The sequence below is a fragment of the Molothrus aeneus genome, chromosome 1, assembly GCF_037042795.1.
Source record: "Molothrus aeneus isolate 106 chromosome 1, BPBGC_Maene_1.0, whole genome shotgun sequence".
Lineage (NCBI taxonomy): Eukaryota > Metazoa > Chordata > Aves > Passeriformes > Icteridae > Molothrus > Molothrus aeneus.
In genome coordinates this window covers 80,452,117-80,472,341 of record NC_089646.1, presented here as the reverse complement: position 1 = coordinate 80,472,341, position 20,225 = coordinate 80,452,117, and the positions used below count along the sequence as shown (strand labels likewise).

Genomic DNA, 20,225 nt, shown 5'->3' with positions numbered 1-20,225 from the left:
GAGCCCTACCACTGCTCACAAGGGTGAAGAGATCAGCACCCACCCCTCCACCTTTCCATCATGAGTAGTGCCTAAATGCTGTGATTTGGCATGGTAATCAGTAGCCCAATTTTCAGAAGTGCTTCCAGCTATTTTCAGAAGGATTCCAGCTATTACCTAGCTGAGCACACATTACCACAGTGACTATCAACCATCAGCTAGCAATCCTAGCAACCCAACAAAGTCACAAACATTTTTTGTGGTAGCTCAGTGGATTATTGGAAAAGATGAATGGTGTGGGGAAGAATCCCTCAATGACTTAGTCAAGCTCTAGGCTGAAAACTGACATGGGAAAAAAACAAACAAACAAATCAAACCAACCTTTTAAAAAGCAGCAAGCATTAAACCCACATTGTTCATTCTAAATTATGGTCTGACAAAGGCTGCTTCAGTTTCTTTTCTTCTGAGATAATACAAATGAACTCCTTAAGGATTCTGAATGTAAGAAAAATACCATCTTTCCAAATTTTTTTAAGAAAACCTCTGTATTTCACTGTTTTGTTTAGGGTTCTTTTTGGCAGTAGTGATGTTTTTTAAAGGTATTTTTTTGGATTCTCTGCCTTCCAGAGATAGCGCAGGACTCACTCAAATAATGCAAACACTTCAATGAAAACCTTCTGGTACAACAAACTCATGCACATTTTCCCATTGTTTTGTTCTAATTGAATGCTTCCTTCCAGCTAACTTCATTTTCATTCCGGCTTAACCGCATTATAACCAAAACTAGGTTTCCTAGCAAAGAATGGTAGGATGTTTTTAATCTCTTCTACCTTGAAACCCACAACACATTTTTACTACAATGTTTTGCTTTATCACAAGCCCACACAAAGCTTTGCACAAGATCTAGAAATACATCTGATAGTACCATGCTTAACATTTACAAAACTCTCTTCAGGAGTAGAGCAATCTGCATCTTTTTGAAAGGTTCTACCTGACCTGGTCGCTTATAGCAACATAAAATCACTGTGAGATAAAGGCGAGAGGAGAAAGACACAACAGAAAACCCCCTACAAAATGTTATCTTATCACAGCTAATTAATTCTGACTTGTAGAATTTGTGACTAGTATTTTCAGAATCTTACATTTTCAAAAACCTGCATGCTTTTATTGCCATTTTTAATTTTATTTTAGATAAACTTTTTTATTAATTCAGTTGACAAAAGTTCAACCAAGTATGAATTGTTAAGCTTTACACAATCCACAATGATGAATAACAGTGTGTGAAAAACCTTAAAGCTTATTCAGCTTCTGAACTACTAAGCAAACACACATTACAGAATGAGATTAATTTTAAGCTACAGCATTTGCTGACAAAAGTTTAGTAAAATCTTCTCTTCCCACTGGTGAAATGCCCACCTCTTTAAAGAACATCACTTTTAAAAATCCTGGTAAAGATAGCCATGCTATTGGCTTGTTTTTAAAAAATGAGTACAAACATTGTAATTGGCATTTTCATAGCTAATGATAAAATACTGATCCTTTTTAATTCTGCTCTGCAATAATTGTTGATTTTTTTTCTTTTTAAAAGTTAGCTTTCTAATTTACATTTAATTTAAAGGATTTTTTAATTTTTGTTTTCAAGTTAGAAGCTTTCCAGTAGCATTTGGAGATATTTCTGTAAGCAAACCAATGTGAAACAATTGAACACATTTAACTGATAAATCTCGAGTTGACAAAGAACCACAATGCAGGCTAAACTATTTTCTAATATGTATTGAAATGTATGTTTAATATGTATGATGGTGTAGAAATTTCACTTGAAAGCTGCAGTGTTTTTTACACAGGACTGTTGATCAAACTATTCTGTCCTCATAATATGACAAACATATCTTTGTCTTTTGGCTCATATTTTGCTCCAGAATCCATACTAACCATGTATTTTTCAACTTTGTTTTAATACCTATATTCTTATTTTAACACCCACATTCACAGGCAAAAACAAACACATTCACCAGTTCAGGTAAGAGAGGGATTTTTTTTCTGAAATACTTGAATAGAATCATAGAATATCCTGAGTCAAAAGGGACCCACAAAGATCATCAATTCCTGGTGCTGCACAGGACAGCCCCAAGAATGTGACCATGTGCCTGACTTATCTAAATTCTTCCTTCATTCTGGCAGCCTTGATGCTATCACCAGTTCCCTGGGGAGCCTGTCATTTTATGGGGAAAAAAAGAATACTGGAATACTAATACAATTCTATTCCCAGGATTTATGAAGAAATAGTAATAAAAACCACAGGAAAATTTAGGTGGGAAGAGAAAGTTCTTATTATTTCTAGAGATGGAAACTCTAGAATTTATCAGTGCAACCTGTGATAATGTTTAACCAAATTCATTCTGAAAAACACCTTACACCTATTTAGAATGTTCTGTGTTCCAACTTCCATCTGTCACCTATCATTCTACCCAATGCACCTCTGAGAACACTCTTGCCCTGTCTTCTGTACGTCCTTCCTTCACCTGGTTGCAATCAGAAGCTGGCCCCTCCTAACCCTTCTCTTGTAGTTAAAACCCCTTGTTTCCTCAGGCTCATTTCACTCCCCAGGTGCCCTCCAGCCACCTGCCTTCCAGGCAGCCCTGCACAGAACCTGCTCCAGCATGATGATGTCTTTCCTATAGAGGGATGCCCAAAACTGGATAGGGCACTCAAGATGTATCCCTTCAAACAGAAGGGATGAATCAGCTGTCCTGATCTGTTGGCTACACTTTTGCTGCAGCAGCCCAAGGTGCAGCTGGCCTTTGCTGCAAGGACACACTGCTGACTCAGAGAATCCCCAAGTAAGTATCACAGTAATTCAGAGAATCACTTAGGTTGGAAAAGACCTCCAAAGTCCTGAAGGCCTTTTCCTGCAAGGCTGTTTTCTATCCCTGGCTGTGTTGTAACAAGGGGATACTCCATCCCAGATGCATTTGCAAACCATTTATGAATTTCAACTTGATAAGGTTCCATTCAGCCCATTTCTCCAGTCTGTGCAGGTCTAGGTTCCAGCAGGCTCGCCTCTCATGAGGTTACTGGATTTGACAATCTTTAAATCTCTAAAAAGACTACCATATATCCCTTCACAACAAGTAGCCTAAATTAGATAGAACACTGACAGCTGTACAGGAAAACTGTATAATTTACAATTTTATTTACTTGACCAACACAGCAGCAGCTGTCTGCTTATGTCACAATGCATCCCAGCTATTTCGTCAATGTTCTTGAAATTAGGGATCTTATGTGTTTATCAATTAGATTTGCTGTACTTTTGTTTTCAGTGAATTTGCAAAAATTGTATCTAAGGAAAACATAATTTTCCTAGTAATAAAGTGTGAATAACATAGGCATTTCTAAAGGAGAAAACTTTACTGAAAAAAAGCATTCATAAAGCAGGTATGTTTTCCATGCTATTCAATTTATTAGATTGTATTTTTGCTGCTTGTAAGATACATGAACTTCAGCATATTGCTTCAGGCACTCAGGCACAAATGCCAGTCTCTTCAAGAGACTTTCAATAACAAATGGCACATCACTTTTACCAATTTCAGTAGTAAGTAGAAATTCAGTTGAGAAAAAGTCTCTTGCCTGACCAATTTGCAAATGCTGTGTTCAAAGAAGAAAAGTCGGCTAGGCTTGAGCTATGCTCCTCAGTTCAAACACTAGGGATTTCTCAAAAAAAAACCCAAAACAACAAAAACCCAAATAAACTGCTCAAAACAGAGATAAACAGTGATAAAGACTATGAACTAGTAACCTAAAGTTTTAAGGATTTGCTAACAGTACATTTCTTTCATATATGCTTAAAATTATCAGAGACTTAAGAACTCTAAAGATATGCTGGCATCCAATTCCCCCCCCCAATACCAACAGGAGTGACAGACTGACAGATCTGGCCCAGAAGGAATAAGCACTTCAGCCAGAGGAATGGAGCAGCACACAACATGACTTGTCTCCTTATGGCATGTATCATGAAATTTTAATACTCAGCAGGCTGAGTAAGTATCTGCCATCAGGGAAACTGGGGAAGGGAAGAGTTCACAAATTTTGTCCTAACTCGTGGTCTAAGCATTTTATTCAGTTTTATCAGAAGCGACTGATTCTGCCTTTGGTTCACATCCAAGTACCTGTTCCTGAAAAGAATGCACTCAAGTCCTTTTTAGCAAAATTCCTATTGACCGCAGTCCCCAATCCCCTAAAAAAATGACTATAGATGAAGTATATGTCAAAGAATACAATGCTAAAGAAACTTTCTCAAATCTGAATGACCACTGGAAAATCAGCACAGCAGTCAGAAAGATACCTGACTGCATTTTGTATTTGTATTAGTTCTAAGCCCCTCTAGTGAGGATTTAGAATTTTTTGGACAGAAGATTACTCATTTAATACATATGGGATAAACAACAACCCAACAAAAACAATATTACATTATTATTTATTTCGTCTTCACATCACTTGCCAAGTCGAAGGACAGCTATCTAACTGTAAGCTTTCAATGTTATTTTCTATAAAACAGTATTTTGGGTATTTCTTAATATGTATTTAGTTTAAATGCTAGAAACGGCATATGTAAAACATCTCAAGGCCAATTACAGATATCAAAAATTTGCTTAAAATATCTTCTGTTATACTATTCCGTTATCCTTCTGTTATTCACAGACAGACTAGCAGTCCAATTATTAAACTTCTGGAATAACTGGAGTCTCAGAACACATTCCAAGTCATCTGACCTTGATATCACTGATAACTCAAAAGTATAAATTTATCAATAAGAAAAAAATTCACCAAGGAAACATCTCCTGCACAGCAAGAAATTTCCCAACCTTCATACCACTGACTGGAGTAATACTAAAATAACAGCATTATTTAAACATACCTCAGTATTACTCAAACATATTTCAGATAACTTTCTTGAAATTCAGTCAAACCATTTTTAAATTAAAATTTAAAATGCTAGAGAAGCAAACTTGACATGCCAATATAGGCCATGCTTAAATAACTTTAAGTAACTAACTTTCTCTAATGTTAACAAGTCTAGATGGTGACATGATATAAAATAAGAGTTTATCTTAAGGAGTTAATTCTCACCTGATTTATTAAGAATGATACATTTAAGTCAACTTCACGTACAGCTTCTGCTGAATTTGTCAAAGACTCTTCTGACTTCTGCCATTTTTAAGCGAACTTGCATTCCATATTTTTGTTACATCTTTGGCATTCTACTGAATAGTTACTTCTTATGGAAAAATCACTCATTTCACTTGATTGAAGGGTAGTTTGACTTGCTTAAACTGAGGAAGTGATCACTGCTTTTTGTAAATTTTTGCTACTATTATCACATAAAATTTTGCACTGAGCTTGCCATGTTATACTTATTATCTATTCATATTTCCACTGATAAAAAAAAGAACACATGCCTATACAATCCTCAATTCTTGAAACTCAAGTACCATCATCTTCCATTTATTAGGTTCACTGAGAAAACAAAGAAACACACTAATTGAGAAGCTAAAAAATGCAAAGTCTTCACTTCCATGAAATTCACCAAGAGACCAGTTTCCTTTTGTTACAATTTCTTAAATAAACTTATCATCCTCCAAACAATGTACCAGAAGAATTTCTTAAAGTAAACCAATGTTTAAACAAAGAGAGGGACTTCTATCTCCTCATGAAGATATAAAATACATCTGACATTTTGAAGACAGGTCAGCAGCTTTACATAATTCATTTCAAACCTTTTAATACCTTGAATGATAAAATTATGGTTAAACAGGTTCACAAAACTTATCAATCTCTGCAAGTAGGAAGCTAAAAGTCTTCAACTGAAAATTACAGCAGTATTGGTGGTGGAAATAAGTTGCTGATAATCCATTCAAGCTCCAGCAAATCAATGAATTCCAAATAAGACTACTATTTTCTTACTGAACAAAGAAGATACAAAATTGCAGGAAATTTTCTTTTTAAAAAGCAGGTCATAATGCAAATTTTCAAACTCCACTAAAATCTCACGCTACCAAGTGTATATGATTTTTATTTAAAAAAATCAAACTTGTTCTTGGTGATAATTCCTAACAGCAGCAACGCTTACCAATTATAAAGATATCAACAATTTGTACATTACCTAATGCTGCTCATGCTTCCAGTTTCTGATCCAAGCTTACATCTCTCCAGCTGGCTTGCCACAATCTGACGTTCAGCCTCAAGTTCTCGAGTCAGTCTCTCAAACTGCAGTTCCTGAAAACAATAATTTAAACAATTTGCTTTGACTTCTCTTGAGATTAAGAAGGAATTTCAGCACATAAAAATGAAATTTGTGCATGAATTATTAGCTTAATATCTTATAGCAAAGCTTCCTTTTTTTCTTTTTTTAACACATTCAAAGTTCACATTTTTGTGGTGACACCTACTTGTTCCTTCATTTGTCCTAACGATGCATGTCATAGAATAAGACTGTTTATCAGGAAAGAAAATTCTAAATATATTAAATAATTTCACTTACAGAGTTCATGCAGATCTCTCAGTAATAGAGATCTTAGCAAACTGACCTAAGTATGATCACAATTAAGTACAATTTGTGTTACTGATAAAAAAAGATGCTAAGTTCTGTGGATAATCTAATTTAAGTTTCTGCACTTAAAAAGATAACCATCACAGTGTACACCAGTGAAATAAACTAAATGGAAGGTATGTTGATATGGCCTGAGCACAACTTAATTTCTGCAGTTAATGATGTGCAGAAGAGAAACTCAAGTAGTTTTGGACAAAAGCTGTGCTTAAATTCCTACCACTAATTTAATTTATTTTCTTTTATTCTATCCAGGAAACCAAACCAGTCCTACCAGAAAAGATTTATCCACGGAGCTTATAAGGGTACTTATAAAGCGGCTTTTTTTATACACAAAAGATTATTTTTTATTAAAAAAAAAAACCAATATAATTAAAATCGCCACCATTTCTCAAAGGGCTACATTCCTCACATATTGTAGCACTAGTTTTGTCAAATAAAAAAATTAAACACCTTTATGGTTATTGTAATTTGTCAAGGGTTGCTGCCCTTTCATTTTGATCAGTAACATTGCATCATTTTCACAGGTAAACAAAAACATCTCCCCCACCCCTTTTATTTAGGTTTGTTGAAGGCTCAAGGAGAAATATCTTGAGAATCCCTTTCTCAAATAATTCCCTTATCCAATCCACACAAATGAACCCATTATCACTTTCTCCCTCTATTTTCTTCCAAAACAACCCCCCTTTAATTCAGAGGTATGGGAGGGAGTCCCTTGAATAACTCCCCAGCAAAGTCCTGCTGGGCAGAACAGCACTGGAAATTACTGGAGTCGTGACTTATGCCCACCAAGGGACATTGAAGGACTTAATATTTGAGAGAAAGGAAGAAATGACAGAAATAGAGTAGGATTTGTAAGTGCTCATTCAAAGTCCTACCTAAAACTTCTGACCAAGTAATCAATGGTAAATAAAGGCCTTAAATTTTTCAAATCTCTGAAATGAGGCAAATGATAACTGAAATGTAAGAAGGAACTAGCTGATCATCATTCTGCTTAATCCAGCTGGATCACTCTCCTATGTTTCCCTTGCTATTGTCATGGAATAATTTCTGCCTTGCACTATGAGTAAAGGGGGACATCTACATAGGTTATATTCAGCATGAAATAGCCAGTGAATACTTAAATGGCCACTGACTATGTGACAAAGCCTGCTTAAGTGTGAATTTATTACTCCAAACAAATCTATACAGAGTACAAGAATACCACTGAAAGTCAGATCGGTGTAAAGAACAAAACATCACTGTTCATTAAATGTCAACACTGCTGTAGCAATCAATAGTTAATAATATTCTCTGCACATTTTTGTAGTGTACAGCAACACCTTATTCACTGTTGTCTGAAGGTATGATTAACAAAAATCACCTGACAATAATCATCTATTTCATATATGCCTCCTTCACAGAGAGCATTTCTCTCACCTAGAAGAATCAATTGCCTGAAAAGCTGAAGAGACAGTTTGTCAGCTTTCCAAGAGTTATTATTCAAATCCAGATCTTGTTTGCATAAAATAAAACCCTTAATGCAGAAAGGATTCTATTAGAAATATTACTAAATTGTTGAAGAATGAAAAATCAAAGTGGTAGAGTATTTGCCATGTCAGCATGCTTAAATCAAAGTGTGTAAGGCTGGAGAAATTATGATAGTGTTAATATACTAATAAAATACCCAAGAAAATCTAACTGAGATCTAACTAATCTAACTAATTATGTTTACTTTCAAAATACAAGCAGAACTTTTACCAGCTATTCTGTGCCACTACATTTTTAAGCCACTTGAGTCTATCTCAACAATGCAAATTTAGGTGCTTAGCATAGATTTTCACCCAGTCACTTCAGCTCTCACCATCCCAGGTGAGGCAGGTCAGGAGTGCTCTTTGCCATGGCTCAGAATGGGCATTTGCCTTACCTGCCCAGTGAGGAGGTGGGGCTGTCCCCTCAATGCTGCTGAGAGAATGTTAAGCACCAAGAATTCAGGAACAAATGCTCAACACTCTCCATGTTGTCCACTTGCCTTTTCCTAGACAAAAAAGTTCAGTTCCTTGTGCTCTTTAAGTCTAGTAGGGGTGCAAACGATGGTTCTCTAGTTTCTCCCTTTTGTCCATGCTATCCCAAGCCAACTAAATACAGAAATGCCTCAATCCTATTTTACAGAAATACTTCAAAAGTAGTATTATTCTGCTTTTTTTTCCTTTCTTCAGCTCTCTGGATTGTATGTCTTCTCATACTTTTCTATGCTTTCTATTCCTTCAGTTAATTACTCTGATTGACAACATTTCCAGAAACTTCTGCATTTCCTCAACAAATACCCTTTAGCTAAGATTACTTTGTCCCCAGAAGATTTTTTTTCTCATTATTCTAGTCTCTAAAACATACTTCTCTACTCTTCACTCTGTCTTTTTTTTCCTACTTACAGCTTTCTGTTCTCTTCTGCCTTCCATCTTTCTTTCATTTCCTAGTGTATTTCATGACTCATCCTCCACTAAATCTCTTTCAGTCCTATTACACAAAGTGCTACTCCAGCAAATGCCCTAAATTGATTGGTTTAAGGAGTTTTTCTCATTCTCTCTCTCCCTGGTTCCTTATTGAGGAAACTCTTCTGTTCTTAAGACGTACAAATTGATGTTTTCTGGTTTCACTGCCCACATAATTTAAGTCCTGCCCTGCAGAGATGATTAGAAAAGGGCAGTTGTATCTATGTTACTCCTCAAGCAGGAAGCAAAGATGTACTTGATCACTTAAGAAAGAAATAGCCCTGGGTTTCTAACACATGAAAATGGCAAGAAAACATGAACAGGAACTTCACTACTAGCTTTTTAATTGCTACTATTTCTTACTTAATTATCTTCTGTCAGGTGCCACCAGAAGTTAGAAATGAAAGAAAGGAAACAAAAGTTGGGGAGGTGGGATATGTGCAGAACCAAACAATTATAACTTCAAGAATTGTCCTCTACATTGAATTTAATAAGCAGTTTTCTTTGGTATTCCCTCATGCCCATGAAAAAGGTGCAGGTCCACAGGGTTGCCTTAGGACTGAAAAAAGGAAAGAAGAATTCAAATACGATTTGTGAATCTGTTTTCCCTCCATATCAAGGAATCCTGGCAGAAAACAAATTAATAAGCTTCCTTGTCTTTGCTTGGGAAGAAGTGAGAGTGACTAATATTTGAATAAATCCATATGTTTAGATTTCAAGCAGCTGTCATAGTGCAAGTAGACAGAAACCAGAAATAGCGTTGCTTACATTTTATAAAAATAATCACTGAACCTGACTCCATCATTTGTATTATTTGTTGTGTTTACAATCATTCTCACCAGTTCATGCCATGTTGTGTTATCTTCACAACTTTCTATTATTTCTCTGAATCAAGCTAATCAGAACATCAAAATTAAAAACAAATTCCTACTCACTGATTATGCAAATCTGTTGTCAAGACAATTGCAGAATGAAGAACAGCAGAAACTACAATGCAACATCAAAATTAATTTACATAATAACATGTCAGGAGCAGCCTCAAGGACTGTGCTGCAAAGGGCAATAATGCCAAAGCAAGTGCCCACACAAAGGCACTACAAAGTGCAGTGACCAGCATGGCGGTCCTGGCACTTGGCACCAGGAGGGGGTGCGGGAGCGGGAAGCCACCAGAGATCAGAGATAATGATTTGAGTAATCCAGAGAAACCACTCAAGAGAGCAACTTGGAAAGGAAGGAACTTCATGATAACCTTATCATATTGTTTTGAAGTGATACAATGTATTTACCTGCTAGGGCCTGAAGTAATTTATGTTTTAAAAATGGTATTTGTCCACAAACATGGTGGGGTTTATTTTGTAAAAATAATTCATTATTCTATAGATGGCAATTCAATGTACTTTCATTATCAGCATGAGTTTTGTATTTTATCTATCCTCTGCAGCCACCAAAGCTTCAAGCACAATATAAGACTTGAGTCAGGTCATAACATTTCACAGTGGTCCAAACAATGAACAGGCAAGAAGGAAATCTTCACAGCCTTTGGACAAGTTAGGAACTCCTGAGCTCAGGGCACACCAAACCAGAGGGTATTTTGTTATGTTTTATGCTTTACATCTGATGGGCCATCTGCTGTATAGACCCATTTGAATGTTGGGAAGGGCAAAATAGGGCAAAAGAAATTTGGCTGGTATTTGGAGTTGATCTCGTTTTACTTTGTCCTTTACAATCTTAATGTAATCCTTCAATTCTTCCACAAAGAGATGTGTATCAATGCTAAGCAAAAGACAGCAAAATCAGTAGTGACAGTAAAAAGCAGTTAAAAAAAAACAAAAAAAACACGAACAAAAAATCCTTAAAAAATCTAAATTTAGGCACAAGAGGCTTGCAAAATTATTGGGTTCCTAAGAATCTTTAGGTCATGACATTAAAAAAGGAGAAGTGTCTAGCTTTTGATTGCAAATATGCTACACAAAACCTAATTGGGGCACTGGTGATCATTTGAATCTTGAAATACAGACAAATAACAGCACTGATAATCCAGGGTAGGAATCCCTGGTGAGATGAATACAGGAAACCTGATTACAGCTACACAAACAAATAAATTGTCTCTGGGATTGAAGTCTATCAGAGGAATATGTTAGAAACCACAGAACTTCAAAAAGTACACAGGCTGTAAAAGTGTACAGCATTGGCTCTACCTTTTTGTAACCTGTTAAACAAGAAAAAATTTACCTCAATTAACATCACAAATATGTGAATATTCCTAGGCACATCCTATAGCATCATGCACAATTCCATATACTCCACATCTGTACATTCTACTGAATGCCACTACTCAGACCCATGTTGGCAACAAACTATTTTTAACCTACAGTACCAACCACACATGAGCAGCAAATCTGGAGCACGTACTTCCTAAGGAAAACAGCAAAACCCAGGAAAGTCTAACTTGGCAGAAACATAGGGACAGATAGCATCAGACACAAACCAGACCTGACAACCCATCCTGTAAATAGAAGGAAAACAGAGTGTCTTCATGCTTTCTAAACAGGAAAAAAACACCACTAGCAATGCCCCTAAACATCTGACACTAAATGTTGTTCAAAAGCTTTGAAACTGGGCTTTAGAATGTACCAATCAATACCTTTCACATTCTCTACACTCTCTATTGTTGGTCTGCATTTTCATTTGTTCTGTTCTTATCCTTTTTCACGGGGTTGTTTCCTGATTCCATTATAGTGAATAACGTGGGGTGAGGGAAAAAGCTCACAGAAAGGTAATTATGTAAGCAGAGAGGCAGCAGATTCAGAAACTCAGTGGTGGGTATGTATGTTCTTGCAGAATCTTAGTGGAAAGATGTCTGCACCTATAAGCAAGTCCAAGTTTCCAGGTAACCAATCTGAAGGAAGCAATTCATACACTGAAGGGCAGGACTACCAGTCAGAGGAACTTTGACAAGCTGGAAGAATAGGCCGACAAGAGTGTCATAAAGCTGATAAAAGAAAAACAAACAGTCCTGCAGGGAGGATGGAATGCCATGTAACAGTACAGCATCTCCGCAGGAAGGACCTGGGGGTGTAGCAGACACAAAGTTATGACTTAGCAGTGCATTCCTGTGGTGACAATGGCCAACCGCTCATTACACTGCACTAACAAGAGAGCCCTTAGCAGAACAAGGAAACAATTGAACTAATTATTCCCTTTTATTTGCTACTCCTTAAACTGCATCTTGAGTACAGTGGTTGGCTTTGGGCCACCAGGACAAGACATGACGAGATTTTAAAGCAAGATCACCAGAGGGCCACAAAAATGATCACAAGATTAATGCACACATTGTACAACCAGAAAGTGGAGGAATTTGGTTTGTTTAGCATGGAGAAGAGACCATCTAGGGAGGATGTATTTTATAGAATCTCCAAGGCTGGAAAAGACCTCCAAGATAAAAAGTCCAACCTTTGACCAAATACTGCCCTGTCAACTAGACCACAGAACTAAGTGACACATCCAGTCGTTTCTTGAACACTTCCAGGGATGACTCTCTTCCAATGCTGAACAACCCTGTCAGAGAAAAAAATAATTCTGATGCCCAACCTAAACCTGCCCCAGCACAGTTTGAGACTGTTGTGCCCTTGTCCTCTCACCAGCTGCCTGGAAGAAGAGACTGACTTCTGATACCAGAAGAGACTGGTGAGGTGACTCCTCACCTTGCAACACCCTCCTGTCAGGCACTTGTAGAGAGCAACAAGGTCACCCCTGAGTATCCTTTTCTCCAGCCTAAACAACCCCAGCTCCCTCAGCCACTCCTCATACAACTGACCCTCCAGACCCCTGACCAGTGCTGCTGCCCTCCTCTGGACACACTACAGCCCCTCAATGTCATTCTTGCAGGGAGTGGCCCAGAACTGAACACAGGATCTGAGGTGTGCCCTCACCAGTGGTGAGTACAAGAGGACAATCACTGCCCTGCTCCTGCTGACCACACTATTGCTAGCACAGGCCAGGATGCATTTGACTTCTTGGCCACCTGGGCACAAGCTGGCTCATGTTCAACACCCCCAGGTCCTTCTCTGCTGGGCGGCTTTCCAGATGCTCTGCCCCCAGCCTGTAGCTTGGTTGTCACAGACTTTCACTTCTTTAAGGCAATTATAGTGAACACATCACCAGGCTCTTGCCAGACATACGCAGCAAGGAGACACAGGCAACAGTGACAAGCTGCAATGAAGTAAATTCTAACTGAACAAGAGGTGAAAGAACAAACACAAGCAACAAAAACAGTAATTAAAAAAAAATCCAAAACCAAACAAAAAATTAAGGGTAGTGAAACACTGGAACAGGTGAAACACTGGTACACATAAAATCGCCATTCTTGGAGATTTCAAAATCCATCTTCACATCTGATCTAACACTGAAGCTAGACTTGCTTGGAGCAGACCTCCAGAGTCTCTTTTAACCTATTTCCTCCATGATCCTAGAACTGATGAGCTCTGAATATTTTTTTCAAGTCTTTATACCAAGGTTATTGATTAGATCAGAGGTTACCAAACTCCCTGATCATGATGATTACATACAGACATATTTCACTTGATGTAAATGCTTGTATTTTATCAGCCTGAATTTCTCTAGCTTATTCCTCCACCTGATTTGACTGTTTTAGTCATCCCATGCTTCTTTACAAGAGATTAGCATGGCATGTAGGCTATTATGCATATGGATTATTTATGGGATAAAGAACTAGTTTGGCTGATTACAGTGTTTAAAAATAAACTATTCCTTCATTTTCATGTAGGATTACTTCAAAGAAGTCCCTTTTATGCCTTTAACAACTTTTATAGAAATAGGGCCCTATTTTATTTTCTATGTTTAGGATTCTCATACAAATATAGTGACAATTGCATTCCATGGCATTGTTTTAGCTCTCTAGGCATACTGCCCTGTTCCTCTGTGAATTGCAGGCAGGCCTTGCTCTCTGAAGGCACATTGCCCAACTGCCTGGACTTCTGTTCCTAGGGAAATTGCATTATTTCTTTTCCAACATAATCACCAAAGTTTTTAAAATTTCAAATGGTCCTTTTTTATCCCATTTTTTCTTCTCTGTTTTATCTTCAGCTTCAGTCTTTAAGCTAACTCTTTTCTTCTTCTCATTAGTTTTTACATCCCTTACCAACACTCCCAATGGTTCATCACCCACCATGATTGCCGTGCTATTCCACTTCCTGCCATGCAAACTACTTCTATCCATAAAGCAATAAACTCTAAGTAAAAACTTCAGAGTGTTAGGACAGGATTAGGACTGCTATGAGCTTTCTAATGTAAGTGCTGCGCTTCTCTACCCTCTGCAGCAGCAATTCAAGGAGGATGTTAGATAAAATTGACTTTCTACCTTACTAACTTTGACCTGCTTTACGGCTTACTGTTCATTCATAAAGCTCAATGTGAGAGCAAAACAAATCATCAAAGTGGTAGGCCTTCTCCAAGGAGAGCAAGAGAAGTAGGGCTGCAGGTTAGTAACAGACTCTGACTCCTCAGTCTTACACTGGCCTGAGCTTGTAATTCTCATTTACTTCTAGCTGTCCAACCATATGTCTAAGTGGAAGAAGGTAATTCCATTTACAGTAGCAGCTCTTGAAGCCTGACTATTAGATTTTCAGCAAATCTAACATACAAGACAAAACTGTGGACTGACGGATTTTTACCTTGATTTTCCAGTACATATCAGCAGTCATTTTATTGAAGATGGAAGATGCTTAATTATACATATATTTGTATAGTTTAAAGAAGTGTGAAAAGCAAAGGAAGTTGTACAACATGGTCACAAAATGTGAAACTTCTAAAAAATATCCTAGATGTTGAAGCATTAAGAAAGCCTTTTTTGGTTCTGACAACATCCTCAGGTTCCAGTTCCCCTTTCTTATCTGATTAGATCTGGGCTCTGTTGGGCAGTGTGCCAAGATGCCAGCAATAGCTGCAGAGCTGTCAGAGCATGCACCAACACATGTGCACACCAGTGACACACACAACTTCTTGACCAGCCTGTCTACATGCTTAGAGATCTGAAGTCTTCTCCAGCATTTTATTCATGGACTTCTGCAATTCCCTGTCTATATGCCTCTGAACTAGTTCTCCCTCCCAGAGAATACACATCATCCTAGGCACTGGGAACAGATGGAGAACCAGCACGATAAATCATTAGCTTTACACTTGTCCAAAATGGTCTAAATGAGCAGCCAACTATTCCCTTTCTTTTCTCCTACTTGAATTTAGGAAACTATTCTGGTGAATAATTTTTTCTTTTGATTTTCCTCATCTTATAAGAAAAAACTTATTTCTCAACACATAGACTGTAAGTACAGCATATCCAAGAACACACTCCATAATTTCCAATAATCCCTGAATTTCTGAATTAATTAAGATACTAGATCTGAATATTTCCATGAGTAGCTATTAAAAAGCTGGTCATTAGCAAGTTTCTAAGAGATTCAAAAGTCATCTAACAAAGCAAGATGGGCCCTTTTTTTAAGACAACCTAGCCCATGCAAATGAATACCTACAGGATTTTTTTTTCTTGTACTGAGACTAACAACTTAGAAGCTTGATTTTCTGCACACTTGAGGCAGTTTGCTGCACTAACTGAATGTGGATGGAGTTTCAAATAAATAAAGGATTGCATCAAAACTGTAAATTCAGCTCAAATACAGAGATGTTAATTAACGAAAATTCTAGTATTCTAGCTGACAGTACAATGATTAGTCAAATAATTAATTTACTTCTGCTACTAAGTCCTATTAAGTGCTAAAGAAAAAAATTGCCAGTATGGGCTAAAAAAAATTTGAACTCAAGGACTGCAAACCCTTGAGATTTGCACATTTTCTTCACAGATGATTCTATGGCAGTAGCAGTTAACTTTAATAGCTTTTGAATATTTCCTCTTTTATTATATCTTTTATTACAAAGAAGAGAACTAGTAAAATAATTAGGCAATCCATTCCTTTTCTGGCTACCCTAAAGAAATACCACAGTTTCATGAAATTCCCAACAGATTCATATTGTTCCTTATGAAAGAAAAAAGCAATTAGTAATGAAAATGTTAGTTTTAAGAAGTATCATTATGATCTTATTCTCCTAATTTCTGGTATGAATAGCTCATCTTTTCAACAAAGTAAAAACGTTTTCATAATGAAATTATAGTCTAAAAATCACCTGTTTGAAAACAAATAGGTAAGGAACATGTACTTCAGGGTAACATTTATAGTATGGGCAAGGATAGGTAGGGAAAGAGTTTAGAACCAGTAAAAGAAACAATCTCACTGAATAAAAATTCCTTTTATGAGTTGATATCTGGGTTGATGCAGTACTGAGTTGTCAGAGATGTAGTTTGAAAGATGGGTACAAAATGCAATAGTTCTGAGAGTCTCCAATTACCCCAACACTTGGTACAGAAAACGAAAGAAAGTAACATGAAAAGGTGGCACATAAGCTGAATTTTAGATAGTATCATACACAGATGCTTGGGATGCCCACAAGAAAAGATTAAATTCTTGACTTGGTCAAGCAAGATAGTTTCACATCTTGCAGCTGAGAAGCCAGCCTTAGTGATCATTCTGTCTTTGAATCCAACATCCCCACAGAAAGCAGAGCATCTGCCAGTTAGGAGCCACATAAAAAGAGAAAATTTTAAGAAAAAAATATCAAAAAATTTGCTTAAAGCTAAAAGTAAAGTATTTATAGACAGCAGGGAAAATAATTGTTGGAAGTGTATGATGAATGTACAGAATCAAGGCAGTGTATCAAGAAAAGGTCAAGACACAGAAAGTTAGTAAGGGCAAAGGAAGCTGTTACAAAAAAAAGCCCTTTTTCTGAAAGGTGAAATCATCTTCAAGTGAAGAAAATACAATAGCGTAAATGTCGACAGGTTAAACAAGAATACAAGACAACACAATTTGATTTTAAAGGACAAATAGCCAAAAGCATCAAAGCAACCAACAAATATTTCTCCAAATGCATCAGGAGCAAGAATCTGCCTGGAGAGCCTGTAAAACCACTGGTGAGGATATAAAAGGGCTCACTGAAGAGAAACCAAATTAATCCCTCATGGAAATTTTTACTATTTTATGGGAAATTCTTGTGCTAAGAAATCACTGAGGGAGTCTTATCAGAGGATCTGACCGAAATTGAAGTGAATAGGTCATGAAACAAACTGACAAAACAACCTGTAGCAAATTGAAGATCAGATGGTATTTGCTCAATAGTTCTAAGAAACTAAGAAATACACAGCTTAAAATTATAAGACATTGAATGTAATGCCAGTTTCAGGGGGATCTAGAAGACTATAGACCAGCAAGCCAGATAGTCTTACTGGAAAAATTATCAGTCTGTAACATAGAAGAGAATTTGTGGCCTCTAACATAAACATGAACAAGTTATCTAGAAGGCTTCCACATGGATAAGTTTTTCTTAAACAGGAAGTCAAATCAGGAAATAAATGGTAAATTCTCTCAGCTGAAGGTGTCCACCAGTGAAGTTCTGGTGCCATGTTCCACTGTTTAAAACATATAGAATGACTTGAAACAAGGAATGAGCAACAGGTCAACAAAGTTAGGCAACAATAAAAAGTTATGGGGGACCGTAGGGCTGAAGGGCAACAACACTTGACCCTTCTGTATTATCAGTGGTTTGCCATTTGCTTTGCTGTTTCTTTTTGACACAGAGTTTTGGGGCCTGACATTACCCAAGAGGAGAGGCCGAATGCCTCAGCCTTTTCTGTGCCATTTTTGATGAACTCGCTGGCCCTTAGCAGCAGCAGAGCTGTATCTTTCTTGTACTCCTACTTGCTAACATACTTGCAGAAACTCTTAAGTTATTCTTATTATCTCTTGCTGCTTTGAGTTCCAGCTGAGCTTTTGCCTTCCTAATTGCATCTCTGTACACTGAAGCAGTACCTCTCTATTCATCTGTGGAAGCTTGTCCCCTTTTGCACTGCTCCAGTGCTCCTTTTCTCATTTGAGCTCTTTTGGTAGCTTGGTGCCTTTCCAACTGATTTCTTTTTATGTCTGCTCCTTTTCCTGCTTAGGGGGATAGACTGCTCTTTTGTACTTCAAGAAGCAGCTGCACTGGGAAATCTCCCAACATTCCTGAGCTTCTTTGCCATCCAAGACAGGTTCCCATTGGATCCTTCCTAGAAGTTCCCTGACTGAGTTGAAATCTGCTTTTCTGAAGTTCAGGTCTTTATTTGATCACTTGTCCTCCTCAAGTCTTTGGCCTCTATGCTCTTACAGTCTCTGCAGCTGCTGTTGACATTTTTATCTTCCAACAGGGTAAACATTCAGCCCAGGAGAGCACAGCTCCTGGTTAGTCCATCCACAACCACATGAAGAAGCTGTTCTCAACACATCCTGGAAATGTCCCAGATTATTATGCACCATTGTGCTGTTTTCCCAGTACCAGAGTGGCTGAATTCCCCCTTAAGAACCAGAGCCTGAGGCCTCTTGGAAGTGAAGGTTTGATCCACCTCTTCTTCCTCACCTAGGTCCATAGCAGACACCATGAGATTTCTCTCAATAGCTCTGATTTTGACCCAGAAACACTCTACTGACTTGAAAACAGATGAAAGAAGATGACTCTTTATGTAACAGGCATGGTTGTGATGGTTACTAAGTACATCATACTTAGTACACGCTGGGTCGTGGAAACCTGAAAACAGGTGGCTTTTGAGTATTAGAAGTCAATATTACATATTATGGCCCTGCTGTTACTCTTTAGTCAGCATACACTTGATGTCATCACTGAAGACAGTTCATCCAACCAACAATGGCTGTTCTTGGTAGTGAAACATACATTTATTACCACCAAACAGATACCAGAAAACATAATGTATCAGGTTTTTCTACAGAAGAATAGATTTTCATCCTTGAAAAATCCAGACTGGGAATCCATGCTATTCTTTCAATAAGACACTAAACAGATTTTACTACTGAGTTCTCAAACAATCAATTAGAAAGATTATAGATTTGTACTACTCATTTTAAGTAAAACAATGAGTAGTACAAATCTATAATCTTTCTGAATAGTTAAATATATTGGACTGGATTTGTGACTATGCCTCTGGAAGTTCAAACACACAAGCAACACTTGCTGCACTCCAGAATTACCATGCCTCACTAAGACAACTGTGCTGCTTCCACAATTACAGCACAGATTTCAGTTCAAAGACTACTCATTTGCCACCAAAATGATGTCAAGGAAACTGTCAGTAGACAAAAACAGAGAGAAGCATCTCTACAGGGATGCTCTTTACAGAAGGAATATCAAAATTATTCCTATGATACAATTGTAAAATAAGAGAGCCATAGGAATCATTGTTACTGTCATTGATTCAGGAGGAAAAAAAAGAGGGAAGAGAGAATGAGTAGAAATAATGAATGAATGAATAAATTTGTTGTATGACTTCAATCAGAATATTTCATTGATACTGTTGTGAAAGTCACCTGCAATTTAAGTCTTTATTACAGCAAAACAGTCATCAAAACTGCACCTATCCCTGTGGAACTGGGTTCCTGCTAGGAACCTTCTAGCAGTGTTGACAACAGGTCCAAGACCTGTCTCAAACAATGCATAACACTAAAGCCCCTGATTCCAAATGCAGGCTAAGCAGGGAGGAGTTGCAGTTCCCTTTTCAGGAAAAAAAAGGGTCATGATGTCACAGTATTGAAAAGGAAAGGCAAAGTAAATGGAAACAAGCCATGCATGCAGAATTTTAAACTCAGTGTTTTAAGTGAATTTAATGGCAGAGAGGCAATTCAAATTAATTTCCAGATATGGTTTCCAGGCTGCAGTTTAGAGCCATACAGCTCTTTACCCTGCCTCCTCATCTTAAATCTAACATCTCTTCCCCCACTGGGAATTTGGACTGGGTAAAATAAGGCCTCTCTCCTCCCCATACCTGGCAGCAGCTGAATGCCACATAGTCCTTCTTCTGTGACTCCAGGCACCATTTCCATGACAGCAACAGGAAAGTCATTTCAAACTGGTCTGGAAGGGAGGGAATGAGAATCACTCCTCCAGTAGAGCTCCCTCTCACCTCCCTGGACAAGGCATTTTGAGAAATCAGGGACAAGAGTGAAGCTGATTGCACATCCTGGGAGGGACTGTGGGCCTGGCAGCACCATGCAGCCTGA

The 20,225-nt window shown here is 37.6% G+C and overlaps 1 protein-coding gene across 5 annotated transcripts in view; it reads right to left on the bottom strand.

The window, feature by feature from the left end:
* Nucleotides 1-20,225, bottom strand: part of CTNND2 (catenin delta 2) — a 637,790-nt gene that overhangs the window by 383,374 nt on the left and 234,191 nt on the right. For all 5 annotated transcript variants that reach the window (XM_066559759.1, XM_066559767.1, XM_066559780.1 and 2 more), the window contains one exon: nt 6,140-6,252. In XM_066559759.1, the coding sequence (XP_066415856.1) occupies nt 6,140-6,252 (113 nt within the window). The remainder of the gene's footprint in view (nt 1-6,139; nt 6,253-20,225) is intronic.